The 14301-nt window shown below is 41.7% G+C and overlaps 2 protein-coding genes across 2 annotated transcripts in view; both read left to right on the top strand.

Annotated features, from left to right (window-relative positions):
• prkd2 (protein kinase D2) overlaps positions 1-9191 on the top strand; it is a 41407-nt gene extending 32216 nt beyond the window's left edge. The window contains exons 19-20 of the transcript XR_015102439.1: positions 838-898; positions 9069-9191. The gene's annotated coding sequence lies outside the window, so the exon portion shown is untranslated. The remainder of the gene's footprint in view (positions 1-837; positions 899-9068) is intronic.
• On the top strand, positions 858-11442 carry gpr184 (G protein-coupled receptor 184). The gene is made up of 2 exons (XM_086125271.1): positions 858-898; positions 9069-11442. The coding sequence occupies exons 1-2, from the start codon at positions 871-873 to the stop codon at positions 10079-10081; spliced, it is 1041 nt and encodes a 346-aa protein (XP_085981397.1). The 5' UTR covers positions 858-870; the 3' UTR covers positions 10082-11442.
• The last annotated feature ends 2859 nt before the right edge of the window (positions 11443-14301 follow it).

Below are 14301 nucleotides of genomic sequence, written 5' to 3'. Positions count from 1 at the left end.
GTGAGTTCGATCCCGGCTCCGGCCTTCCTGTGTGGAGTTTGCATGTTCTCCCCGGCCCTATGTGGGTTTTCTCTGGGTATTCCGGTTTCCTCCCACATTCCAAAAACATGCGTGGCAAGCTGATTGAACACTCCAAAATTGTCCCTAGGTGTGAGTGTGAGCGCGGATGGTTGTTCGTCTCTGTGTGCCCTGTGATTGGCTGGCAACCGGTTCAGGGTGTCCCCCGCCTACTGCCCGAAGACAGCTGGAATAGGCTCCAGCACCCCCCCCCCCCCCCCCCTGCGAACTTTCAGTGCTTGTTCAACTCGGGTAAACACAGTTTGAACATAACTCGTATAAACGGAGCATATCTTGACTATAACATAAACCCAAAATTAACCCTAACTCATGACCTAACATTACATTCCATGATCAGCGGAAGACAGACGTAGTTGGACAATCATCAGTTCATCGCTGGGTGACATCATCAATCAGGTCACTATTCAGACACGACACTGGATGAAATTGTTTTTTGTATAAATGTCCAAGCGATAGGATTGTTCCATTTTTGCCAAGAGGAGTAGTTTTGAATCCTTCTTTCAAACAATTGTAATTCTGCTGATGTCCAAGGCATGCACGAGTTCACATACGAGAGCTGCCCTCAGAATAATTCTACACACATTTCCTAGGTGCGGGTGACCAACAAGGTTTGTTTCCCATGTGGTAATTAGCACACTTGAGCCCACTCTCGGGCAGTAAGAGCACTCCTGGGCCGCCACTCAAGAGGGCGACCGCCATTGTCGACTTGCTTTTTGTGTCTCCTCCATGCGCTGCCACCTTTTGTTCTTATGCCTTCAGCGCCTTCTCCAGATGTGCTTCAATCCAAAGGAAATGAGCCGAATCCATACTAAGCGTCCAGGTACAGTCTCAATTTTCACATTGTTTTTTTTATTTTTATTATTGGTCTGACTGTCTAATCTAGTAAACAAAAGCAACATTGCTCTTTGTGGTTTACCTGGGAGGGGCAAATGGGTAAAACATCTCTTGTAATAATCAGTTTAGTAAAAAAAGAAAAAGAAGGCCACTCTTTTAAATCTCAGTGAGGATTTTAAACTCTGGTAATATGAAGCAAAATAAACGGAGTCTGTCTTTTCGTGTTTCACGTTTCATGCGCCAATAATGATAACATGATAATCTGGCCACTGTTGTAACCGCTGTCCCTGAAAGGTTTAAACCCCCCCCCCCCCCCCCCCAAAAAGGTCATCAAGCATTAGTCAAACAAAAGTAAAATTCGCCTTCGGTTCTCTCCCAGCAGCAGTCACAATAGAACATTATGAGGAAGTGACTCAAAGTACACCAACTGCATTATGGCAAGGTCCCTTATCTTTTTCCACTTAAAAACCCAAATTACAAATGTGGCTTCCTGTGACCCGCGCTTTCTTTTAATGTGCACTTCTTTACATGAGACACATTTTCTTCTCAAGCCTTTATTGCGTGAATCTCAGCAATTCAATTCCACATGGAGAAAGTGTACACAATTCGCCTTTGATCCAAAGTAGTCAAATTTGATTCGACCGTGCAGGTGAATCTAATATTTTGCTGCGTGTGTTTAGCGCAAGTAATTATTAATATCCTCTGAATAGTCCCATATGTCCAGTGACCTGAAACACTGCTGCCGTGTCCGCCAGACACATGTCAACATATTCTATCCAGAATCCTAACCTAAGCCTCTGCCCTACACTAGCCTGTTCCAACTTACCGTAGTTTCCGCACTAAAAGGCGCACCTAAAAGCCTTCCATTTTCTTAAAAGCTCAAAGCGCGCCTTAAAATCCGATGTGCCTTGCGTGTGGTTATTACGGTAATATGTCAACCCCAAAATGGCTCCTTGCTAGAGACATGCTTACAACGCAGAGTTCAAACTTAAGGCGATCGGGTGACGCAGTTTAACACGGAAATAGAGCAGCGGTAAGAGAGTTCAATGTTAACGAGTCAATGTTATAACTTGCTGTTGGTTAAGTGAACCGTGTCGCTGCTTTATTAACGGTTTACTGACATCTGATCGTGCTGTAGCAACGCCACTCAAAAGCTATTTAGCACATTCTCATCAAACATGATCATACGTCTGCAGTCGTGAGTCATTATAGCTCCAGTAAAATGTCAATACGTGTTCTCTCACACATTGAGTACAATTGTCGGAATGTTTGGCCACAAAGTTTCAGTTTCCTGTTCTTGCGTCCTGTACCCGCACCGTTTTCAACCACTCGCTATTTTGCTTCAAGAAACCGAGATGAAGGAGAGTGTGCTGCTTCCTTTCAAATGAAATTTCACCCAACCTGTGTTCGAAGACCAAAAACATTTGAGCAATCTTCAATGGAATTCATTAGTAGGAGCCTCTGATGGGTGATTTAGTTCAGTAATAAGTCATGGGAGTAGTAATAACCGAATAACCCGGCACCTCCCAAATGTGGAATCTTTCTCCTCTGAAACTAAAAACAAAACACGCACACAAGTTGTCCTATAAAAGCAGAGTCCGTAATTGTGTGGCATGGTCACAAATGAATCAAACTTTCTTGTTCAATCAGTGTGCCCGTGGAGCCATTTCCTGTCATTTGGCCATTAAAGACACTAAAAGGCTTTGCCTGGCAGCGACCGAGCTTGTCCTTGCACTCAGCCCTAATGAGTTTCCAGAGACTCCAGCAACAAACTCTGTCTGACTCCAAAGAAAAAAAAAAGCTTTTGCTTCAGACCAATTTAAACGTTTCACATGATACCAAACACCACAACTACTGTAGCCCGTGCTCAGAACGTGGACGTTTTGTTTTGTTTATGAGAACACTCTTGGACTGCAAGTCTGCAGTTGATCCACAAAACGGTCAAGTAAACATCCATGGCAGCTGGGAATCCACAAGAATTCACAAGGCTCTCACCTGACTTAAATGCACGCGCACACACACACACACAAAAGCCCTTTTACGTTTTTACACAATATTTGAATAAAATAAAAAAATCCTGCAACGTTAATTGTTGTATATGAAGTATTTATACAGCGCATATTCACATTTTCTAATCACATCAACTGATTTAACTGTGATAATTAATTAATTATCATTAATTTTAAAAAAAAAAACACAATGTTGGACTTAAAGACGTTTTGAAGAGTAGTACCAAAAAAACCACAAAAAAAAAACCCTGCCTCCCACCAATTGGATGCCTCTTTCAGGAAAAATAAAAAAGTTGCAGCACAAACATTTCGACCAGTGGCTCTTAACCTTGTTAGAGGTACCAAACCCAATCAGTTTATATGCACATTCACCAAACCCTTCATTAATGAAAAACAAAAATATGCTTTTTTACAAATTCTACAAATTTACAAAGACTTTTAAAAAAAAAACAGAAAAAAAGGAAATAAAATTTCAAGACTTAAGTATAAGTTTTGTTTTTGAACCAGCCAGTGATGGGCAAGCGGGCGTGTCATAACTACCGGTAATTGACATGTTGAGTCGGGTGTGTCTTAACCTCCATGGCAGAGGCGACCCCCTGAGACCGATTCACCGAACCCCAAGGGTTCGATCGAACCCGGGTTAAGAACCACTGATTTAGACAAATAAATGCCTCCGCTAATAGATGCTCGATACAGCGATTGGAAACATTTTCCTCATATGGATTTAATCACTAAGGGGTTACGGGAGGGACAGAGGATCCCCCCCGCCCCCGCCCGCCTGATTTATGAATCAGTCTTAGCACACTCACCTTGAACTCTTGCTGTCCCAACTGAAGCAGTGAGTCATATGTCAAAAATATACCCACCTGTTTCCAGTTTCAAAACGTAAGACACAACACTACCGTGTGACGCGATAAACGCATTGTAAAATGACTACATTGCTAGCAGCAATCGTTTTTACACCTGCCTGACTGAGAACGTTTTTTTTCCTTTTCTTTCTTTCATTTGCTGTCAGTGTAACTGCTGATTTCCCCTTCGTCAGAATGAAATTAACTGTCGCACAGTCTCCTCCACACTCGCCGTCACGCAACTTGATGTCACTTTGTAGCGCTGCTTGAAACGAGGAAGAATTCATTCTTACCACTTGATTGAGGAGTTATAGAAAAGTGATTATCGCTACTACTGTGCCCTGAGATTCAGATTCAGAAAACATGTTTTTATCCCTGTGAAGCAATTTAAGGGAGCTTAGATGACCGATGAAGCCTACGCTGATGATGGGATGAACGGTTTCGCCTCTCATCGGAGTAGGCTTCATCGGTTCATGCAACAAGGCTTGATTAGGACCGCTGACATCCTAACTCGGACAACCGGAACAGTCCGGTTGCGATCGATTCAATGCCTTGAGAATGAAATGACCTGGATGAATGATGATATTCACGAGCATCGCAGGGGAACATTCCACGATGGGCTCCAGCTTACCCACGACTCTTAACGTGGACAATTGTTATTGACAATGGATGGATAAATATATTTTCCCTTTTATACAAGTAGCAATGTGAACCAGAGAACATTTTGAGGTTTGAGCTCCGCCTTCCTCAAAGGGAAAACCTTTTTTAATATGGCCGTTTGTAATGAATCTCATCAGAAAGTGCAAGTGGTCGTAAAGTTGTGGTCACTCGGAGGCCCATTTACGGGAAGTTAGGTGTCAGTGTGAAACACAATGTGTGATCACATGTCATGTTCTGTTCCCTGCGTAAGTTAAATGTGGCTCACATCTGTTGCAGTCTGGTAGCCTCCCCCACCTACAACTCATGCAGTATTTCCTCCTCGATACATGCATGCAAAAAAAAAAAAAGGCAGACGTCCCTCCTCTGCATATGGGCCCTCCCCTCTTTTAGCATTCTCACCTCCACACACTCCTCGCTGACATTTCAAAGCATCTTCCAAAAAGAGATGAGAGACAAAAGCTTATTTACCTCCGATTCCGATCGCGGTACATTTGTGATTTTGACACTGGGACCTCTTCCAACTCCCGTCCTCGCGCACCCCCTGGGACTTGAATTTTCACTCCCCAGGACTTAACAGTGAAGACACATCAGTAGGTAAGCCCCTTACCACTTTTATTTTTTTGCCTCTCAGTAAAGTTATTTTTTTCTTCAATTATCAGGATTCACAACGTTTTGTTTGAAATAAATCGACTTCATTTTCAATAGATGACAACTTTTTTTGTGTAAAATTGCAACTTTTGATTTTTTTTGCTTGTGAAATGCTTTCTATCCCCTCAAATTTTATTTTCACCTGGTAACAGTATGAGTTGATTCTTGTCATTTAATTAATTTTTTTTCTTCCGTTATGTCCTCCATTTTTTGTTGCGCATCTTCGACATCAACTTAAATCTTTTGTGTTTAACACAATGTGGCTGGATGGAACCTACAAATAATCACACGAGTAAATTCAGATTGAGGTACAATCAAGCCTGAGAGAAACGGTGAAAAGTGTGGTCTTTTCAGGCCACGCTTGAGTAATAAACGTGGCTTAGTTGAGTTTACAACATGAACAAACACATAGTTGGCTCATGTGGACAGGGAATCAAGGGAAGCTTGGCTAGTAGTTATGAAAAGCAGGCCTAGTCTGCATTAACTGTACTGAAAAAAAGCACGCGAACACCAGTTAACACTTAACCTATTTCCTTTTCTGTCTAAGGATATTTTATTACACAAAGTGACCTTTTTTTTGGCCTTTGAAGGGGATGAGTACCCAGCTGTGGAATAATTCTAGACATCATTTGTCTACAAAACTTTCCAGCCACTTACTCACACACACACACACACAAACACAAGAACACGCACGCGTAGCCACACAAGGGTTTATATTAGCATTTGACGATGGGCAGACTCAAATGGCTTGCTTCTCCATTATTGAATTTAGATCGGAGAGAGCATCTCTGGCGTGGACCTTAATGGCATTATATGCTTCCTGGCTTTTTGAATGCATCTGGAGCAGGCTTGCATAATTTAATACGAGAAATGTTGTAAGATCTGTGTAGAACTTTTATGAGACCCTCACCTAAAAAAAATCAGGATCACAATTAATATTTACAGTAAAATAGGAGCAATAAAATAAAGAATAAGAAACAATGTTGGAGATGATTTGATAGTTAGCAGTAGCCATTAGAAGCACAGAGTGTGGCTACCAGTGATTGGTGGAGAACTAGGAAGTGAGTAAGATGGAGTACACACTTGAGCATTGAGATGTGATACTAAATGGTTACATCCGTAAGGGAGAGTTGCTCGTTCTTTGATTTTGATGGGTAGCATGGGTGTGTAGCTGTTCGCACTTTAGCCTCACCGTTGAAAGGTTCTGGTTTCAAATCTTGCCTCAAGCCCTCCTTTAGAGACTTTGGATGTTCTACCAGTGCTTGTGTGGGTTCTCTCGTGGTACGCTAGCTTGGTCCCACATTCCCAACACATGCATGGTCGTTTTAATTTAATTAGAGATTGTGATTGAGTGTGGTCTCCCTTCGGCCCTCCCCGCCAAAAAAAAAAAAAAAAAAAAGATGACCCAAGAAAAATACTTTTATAATTCACCGAACAATTGTGTTTACTTTTTTGGTCTTCCCAAACTCTTTTTCTCAGGTCTTACAGACATGAGTCATGCAAAAAGAACAATAATGTTCTCACTAGGCAGTCTAATAAGTAGCAATTAATCTGGACACAAGCTTATTTTTAACCAATTTTTAACAAAACGGGCGTACGTAAATTCATCTAACCCTAACGGCAGTCGACCCCTGCTATTCGTGGAGGAAAGGGACCAGGCCAGCGAGTGAAAAATAAATAGATACATTCATTAATTTAAAAAAATTCAACCCCCCCCCAAAAAAATTGGATGTACATTTTCCATGGAAAAAAGAAAGGGTGAAAAAATCATGGAAAAACAAAAAACAAACAAAAACCTTCAAAAATATAAAAACAAACAAAAAAATTTACATTTTGAAAAAAATAAATCTGTGAATATGTGAATTTGCAAGTGCTCAACCATGAGTATGTGGGCTCTGAACTGTATTTGGTTTCGATATTGTCCCCCCCAAAAACTCCCGGGGGTGAAATGATCAGGTACAAAATGGACACCTTTGTGTGAAACAACTGGCTTGTTGACGAGGCCCAAATCTAGAGGGGCCCCAGATTACTGCGTTGAGGATGCCCTGATGCATGCTCACCTGATTTTCCATAACGCCAAACCCATAGTCGTGCCTTGGAGATACAAGTGACCCAATTTTTTAAGATGAAATCTATCTTTCAGATGAGTGATGGCCTTGACTTGCAAGTGCAAAAAGATGCGAGTGTTGTACGGTGGCAGTCTCGGATAGAATGAGTAAATATTCCTCTCAAAAGAGGCTTCAATCTGTTTATTGCCTCTTGCAGTTGAAATTTACTATCAAAAGAGAATCACACATGTATTTAAAACAAGCCTTTATTCTTCTATTTGGATGCTAATGCTAACATAAGCAATGGTTAGCAGCTTTGTGTCTGTGCTATCACCATTTCAGCGATGGATATTTGAACACAAGCATTGCAGCAACACATGTAGACAGACAATATTATAGTACTCAGATATAGGCATAGATCATTTCAATTGAGAGAAATGTAGTATTATGAGTTACATGTGTATTGAAGGAATGAATTAAACTTGTATCTGGTTACTCAGTTATGCTTGCAGACATCTTGGATTACGTAATTCTTGTCTTTACAATATCCTGCCCAGGGAGTGGCACAGATTAACATCTGGGTAGAGTTTGTATAACAGTTTCCCCTTACTTCATGATTCTCTGACTGTGCATCTCTAATGCTCATAAGCGACTTAAGTCGGTGATTGATTCATTTAGTGCTGCGCGGTGCTTAATGTGTTTGCTCAAGCAAGACTTGCATGATCACCCCGCTTCTGAATATATTATTTACGGAGGCTGCAGCCGCTCTCTGGGAGTTCATGTAAAGAAGCATTAAGAAGATTAGTCAGGGTTCAAGTCAATGTTCTTCTCAATGAACAGACAAAAAGTCTTCCCAGAAAACTCGAAGCTGCAGTGCAGCTGCAAAGTTGGAAAAATAACGTGGAGGTTAGCAGTCAGAAAGAAAATGAACGTTAGTTCAGTGGAATCAAATGTAAAAGAAGCAAATGTTAATTCCACTACATCTTTTTTTTGTTTGATCAAGTTCTTTCTTTAAATAAAAAACAAAGTATTATTTTTAAAAAACAATGGAACTTAAAAATGGATTTGTTTACTTCCTGATTAATTCACACATTCATTCCATGAATTTCTTTTCTTATGCCCTTTCTGTAATCTTTCCATTTGTTTAATATGCAGTTCATCCCAGAGTTTGAGATAAGTGTACTTTTTTACATGTCGGATGTGTATCACCTACTCAACGTATCTTAAAATGTCACAAAAGTGGTGTAGATGTGCGAGGAGAAACCTTTTTCATGCCAGCTAAACATTACAACAAAAGACTGTATTTAAAACAGCCTTAAAGTCTACTAGCTCAACACATAACGGCAAATGCCATAGATGGGCTAACGAGTCGTATAGATGGCCTTAAGGAACGGATATTTGAGCACAAATGCTGCAGCAACACATGTAGACAGATTATACAGCATAACGCAACTAACAGGCACACTATGTTTTTCCTCTGCAAAAAAACAAAACAAAAAACGCGCAAAACTCTTATTTATTTGATTTGAATATATTAGTGTCAGGCCAAGTCACACACAGCAGAAGAAGTTGCAATGAATTCATCATGATGCCCAAATTGCTTAATTAACTCTTTACATTTTATTGAAATATCTCAGTGCTGTGTGTTTTAATTCAATAGCATCAAGTGCTATTTTCCTTACTAAAAAACACGTTTTTTTTTTTTGTTTTTTTTTGCTGGAACGAATTAATGGCATTTCCATCTCATGGCGCTTCTTCACATTCCTTGTGTGATTCTGGCTATCCATCCATTTTCTAATCGGCTTATCCTCACGAGGGTCTGGGGCGTGCTGGAATCGATCCCAGCTGTCTTCGGGTACACCCTGAACTGCTCGTCAGCCAATCACAGGTGATTCTGACTAATTGTGTGTTTTTTCTTTGTTTTGTTTTTACTTTCACCCCAGCAATCATGAACGCGACCGGTACGGGAACCCGGACGACGGTGTGCGTTAAGATCGGTGACAGCATCATTAGCGACCTCCTGATGAGCGTCTACATCCTGGCCTTTATCTTCGGCTTGATCTTCAACATCCTCACCCTGGGCCCCATTTCGCAACAAGTGCGCAGGCAAAACGTCCTGGGCATCTTCTTGCTCAGCCTGTTGCTCTCCGACATCCTTTTCATCTTCACCATGCCCCTCTGGATCAACTACTACCACCAGAACCATCACTGGCAGCTGGGCGTCATGTCGTGCAGCGTGGCCGGCTTCTTCTACTACTCCAACATGTACATCAGCATCTACCTGCTGTGCTGCATCTCGGTGGACCGCTGCCTGGTGGTCACGTACCCCTTGCGCTCCAAAACCCACCGGACGTCGTGCTACGCCTGGGCGCAGTGCGTCAGCATCTACGCGGTGGTCATAGTGCTGCACGTCATGGTGCTGTTCAACGACAACCTCCCCGACGCCCACGACGGCCGAGACGACCGCTGTTACGAGACCTACCCCATGGAGAAACCCGTGGCCTTGTTCAACCTGCTCCGGGTGGGCATCGGCTTCTTGCTCCCCCTGCTGGTGCTGGCCGTCAGTTACTGGAGGGTGCTGGCGACGGTGGGCCAGAGTCCGGGCCTGAGCGCCCAGGTCAAGAGAAAAGTGCGCCTGCTGTCTTTCGGGGTGATCGGGATCTTCTCCGTTTGCTTCGCGCCGTACCACATCCTGCTCCTCACGCGCTCGCTCATGTTCTACACGCGGCCGCACGAGAGCTACTGCGAGTTTGAGCAGCGGGTGCACTTCGCCTTCTCGTGTACGCTCGCCTTGTCCAGCCTGAACTGCGTGGTGGACCCTGTGCTCTACGTGCTGGTCAGCAATGGAATTCGGGAGGATGTGAAAGTGTGCTGCCAAAGGAACAAAACCACGCAGCTGAACGAGCGCGCGCTTTCCAGACACAACACGGCAAAGTTGAATAATCAGATAATATGAACGTCCTCTTTGATATTCTTCTCACTCGGTCCTCCAGGATGAGACAATCGGATCCGTTGAGAGTGACGCATTGCCATATTTGTGCAACCCCCTCGCCACCTCCTTCGTATTCTGCTCACTCGAGATGAAGAGGCAGATAAGACCAGTATGACATCCACAAGTTATGTAGCTGTTATCCATCACAGGGATTCTCCAACCTTGTAGGTCCAGGGACCACTTACAGGGAGACACATTGTTCCAAGGACTGAAAGCTTTGAAATGGAGGGTATTCGGGGGCCCACTGTGAACAGGAATGTACTCATCCATGGAGCACATAAATATTCAGTTTTGCTCTATCAGGGCTCAGAGCCGCTGACGTGCACCCGACCATGCACAGTGCAAGGTGCACGGTTGATATCCTGCCTCCCTGTTTGTTTGTATAGCAGGAAGCCAAAGAGAAACGAAGTTGGTCCCCCACGCAAAACAACAACAACAAAACACTCCATCTCCATAGTGTGGACTTGGTTTGGGTTTTCCTCAGAGGTCAAGTTATTTGCAAAGTTTGCCGAGACTCCATTCGGACGTCGGATGGCAACACGACAAACCTATTTTATCACTTGCGGGAATAGCACACAAAACTACGCCAATAGCCAAACAAAACGGCGATCGCCAGAGGATTGCAGCCGCTAGCTCCAAGCTAATACGGCCTACAGTAACACATTCATTTAACAAGGGCGCTCCATATTTAAAAAAAAAAAAAAAAGGAAGTGGTGGAAATTCAAAAAAAATTTTTTGACCCAGCACACTGGGTCAAAAATTTTCCTCCAAAAAAGGGTTTAAAACTACATGCACTGATGAGTTACAGCTACCAAGTAAAAGGTTACCGGGTGAGCGGTATAACTGTGGTTAAAAATAGGACACATTTTATGACCAACATGTTCGAAGAAGAAGAAGCAACTTTCAGAGGTTACCAATGAGTTACTTGCACGGGATGTTCTTCCTGATGCAAGGCTTGACGCGATGGTTTGGAGGAATCACCATGAAAAAGTGGGGGATTTGCATCTGATAGATGGGCAAATATTCATGTAGTTTTGTGTAAAATGTGGCATAATGCTGATGTATAGTCTTACATAAGAGAGAAATGTTGACGATACGACCAAATATTTTATGGGAAATGTCATTTTAAAAACTAAAACAATAAAAATAGAAATTGTCTGAAAAAAAAGTTAATGGTCTTTTTTTGTTTTGTTTTTAGTGTTTCATCAAACCCCAAAAAGTATCAAGGTCACAACCAAACAAGAGAAAATTTGATGACAAGCTGAAATAAAATGTTTGGTTTGTATTCGATGCTTTATTTCACAGGTGTCAAACTCAAGGCCCGGGGGCCTGATCTGGCCCGCCACATCATTTTATGTGGCCCGCGAAAGCAAATCAAAGATGACAACTCCCATGATGTTTTGCTAAAATGTGTTCCAAAATTTCAAATTCTCATATGTAATAAAATAGAGATATTGTCAGCATTTTCTTGTTAGCAAACCCCTCATTGGAGTTACTTAAACAAAAGTCGAATAAACCATTATTCTCGACCTATTAATAGGGTTTCACAGTCATAACGGCCCTCCGAGGGAAACGGTAACTACAATGTGGCCCCCGACAAAATTGAGTTTGACACCTGTGCTTTATTTTAAAAATCGATTTCAGTATTAACAGTTGCTGGTGTTTTACATTACTGTACAGTACAAGGAGTAGGACCTGCACGCACGACTTAGAGAGTTTGAACAGAAACATCATATTGTTTAATAATGGGTTAAGTTCACCCGCTGCATGAGCAATCAGCCATGCAGGCTACAGCATCAAAAAAGGAGCGAGGCAAAATGCAACGTCGATAATCAAACAGGAACTAAGCTCACTTTAAGTCACTGGTAAGGACGAGGAATGATGGAAAGTGACCAAATGTTCCAGCGAACTGATAATGAGACAGAATGTCGCGCAAGATTGAAATGCATGATGTAATCAGGAAGAATGAGGCACAGGTGTGGGAGGGCACAATCAGGAACGGGGTGAGCTCAAGACACGCACACCCACACACACACGCACATCGTCGACAGACGACTTCAAAAAGATGACAGAAAAAGAACCTGTAAGTGCAATATAATTAGCACACGTCCATGTTTTTCATTTTGTAATCTTTATTCAATTATTTTGGAGTTAGGTATTGACTTGAAAGTAAAAAAAAAAAAAAGAAATAATCTCCCCTCATTAAAAAAAAAAGTCTTCACAAATGCTACTCAATATTATAAATCCATTACGTAGTGCACACAGGGTTGAATGTGGTAATGTGACTCCATCAACAAGTACTTCTGAGCCATCCTCTAGGGCTGGGCTAAAAGTATGTTATTGACAAACTATTCTGAGACAAAACATTTCTCTCTTAGTGTCAAACAAAACAAAAACCTCCAGTGACTGAGCAGCAGCCTCCATGATGGACTCATTTTCTTAGACTTCTTGTCTGGCCCACAATAGTAAACACTATGCTCAAGCATAATTGTCCATTAGTGCACTCTGGCTGTGCCTGGAATGTAGCATCGGGTTATTGACATCACCTATCGCCTACTTTAGTGATCTATCATATTTTTATGATGGGCAGGTCTGTTGTTTGCACTTGTTCACACACAAAATTTGCTCCGCAAAGAAAAAAAAGTAATAATAATTATATACTGTATATATCCAGACATGATGGTACAACTTGGATAATTTGTCGACATTCAGCACGTATTTAACAGTTTGTATTGCTCAACCAGCGTACACAGACACCAGTAGTCAATAGAGGGCGCTAGATTGCCGCCCGACCACTGGCGGTGCTCTCCACTTTACTTTCGTTCAAGGCAATAAGTTCATCAAAATCTTGACGATCAAATACAAATATTACGAAATGAATGTATATCTGTTTTTTTCATGAGCAGGATAAGTAAGTTGCTGTTGTAATGTGAGTAAAGTTACTTTGTTCATCACTGATCATCGATGATGACGCATTTCCGGTCTGCGGCGCAGAAATCTTTCCTCATTGAGGCTTGTTAAGTTTGGTGCGTGTAGTGGTTTCTTGATTTTCTTTAGAGACTTTCAGCGAAGTTAGTCATAGCCTGCGGGGTAAACACGTTTAACAGTATGAAGTAATTAATTACGTACTTTGGACATTATAGCGGGTCATTGTCAATTAACTCAGCTCAAGAGTACCAACAAGAAAAATAAAAGTACATACAACTTTGTAAAGAAGGCTCATTTTATTTTACCGTTACAGACAACGGTAAATCAAAACTATCTGTAATTGAATTAAAAGAATGCAATATATCAACTCAAATGAGGATAAAGCCATAATAACAATTTGAGCAAGATGAGGGGATGAACCCAAATTAGGACTATAAGAATAACACTATATTAAAGGCCTTTGCCATATATTTCACTATTGAGACTTCACGTGGCTTGTGTTCTCATTGTTCACTTCTATTACATGTACGAATGCACATGTAGTAGAAGTCGCAAGGCACACTTCTTGTTTACTTTTTGCACACGGATCTGTCTGGTGGCAGGCTGTCAGGCTGCTCACTATTGCCGCCCTCCTTGAGGCAGAGGTACTGGCTGCCTCAAGGCAAGCAGTTTCCCTGTGGATTTATGTCATATCGGCTGACCATGCCTTATCTCTCGTCTATGAAGAAGTCTCCATTTATTTAAGCAGGAAATACAGAATTTTAAAATACATTAAAAACCACACCAAATTCATAGTCCAGAGGACAAATATTCATACTTGAGTTATTTTATTATTTTGTTTCTTTTTCCTCTCATGATTCCTCTCTGCCTCCCCTGAACGCACATCACTAATTTAGTAGTGTCAAGCATTTCACTAAAAACAAGTGACCATTAACTTCATATAATACATTCTCAGTCCCATTTTGAAATGTTTGAAAGTGTCGAGAGTTCTCAGGTTGCCGGCTCGAATCTTGACTCCAGGCTTTCTGCGTGAGTTTTGCGTGACACTTCGCAAGCTTTCTTGTGTTTTCTCTTCTTTGGCTTCCTTGTACACTCTATATATGTGCATATTATGTTACTTGTCTGCTCTAAATCCTAACTGGGCAAACATTTGTACTCAAGGGCGTAATTTGATTTATTAAGAAATACAAGAGCTTCTTTGTGAGAATCAATATAATAAACATAAAGGCCACAAAAGAACTTGAGGAGTAAATCTG

Source organism: Hippocampus guttulatus, chromosome 12, assembly GCF_054856545.1.
Source record: "Hippocampus guttulatus isolate MCC_2025c chromosome 12, RoL_Hgut_1.0, whole genome shotgun sequence".
NCBI classification, from domain to species: domain Eukaryota; kingdom Metazoa; phylum Chordata; class Actinopteri; order Syngnathiformes; family Syngnathidae; genus Hippocampus; species Hippocampus guttulatus.
The sequence above is the reverse complement of the archived record's forward strand: the minus strand, read 5'-3'. Positions and strand labels throughout refer to the sequence as shown.

What these genes read in the sequence shown, in the direction of transcription:
- gpr184 (XM_086125271.1), top strand. Translation starts at nt 871, where the DNA reads ATGAGCCGAATCCATACTAAGCGTCCAG. An exon ending in AATCCATACTAAGCGTCCAG is followed by an intron (nt 899 to 9,068) that starts GTACAGTCTCAA and finishes CTTTCACCCCAG; the next exon opens with CAATCATGAACGCGACCGGT.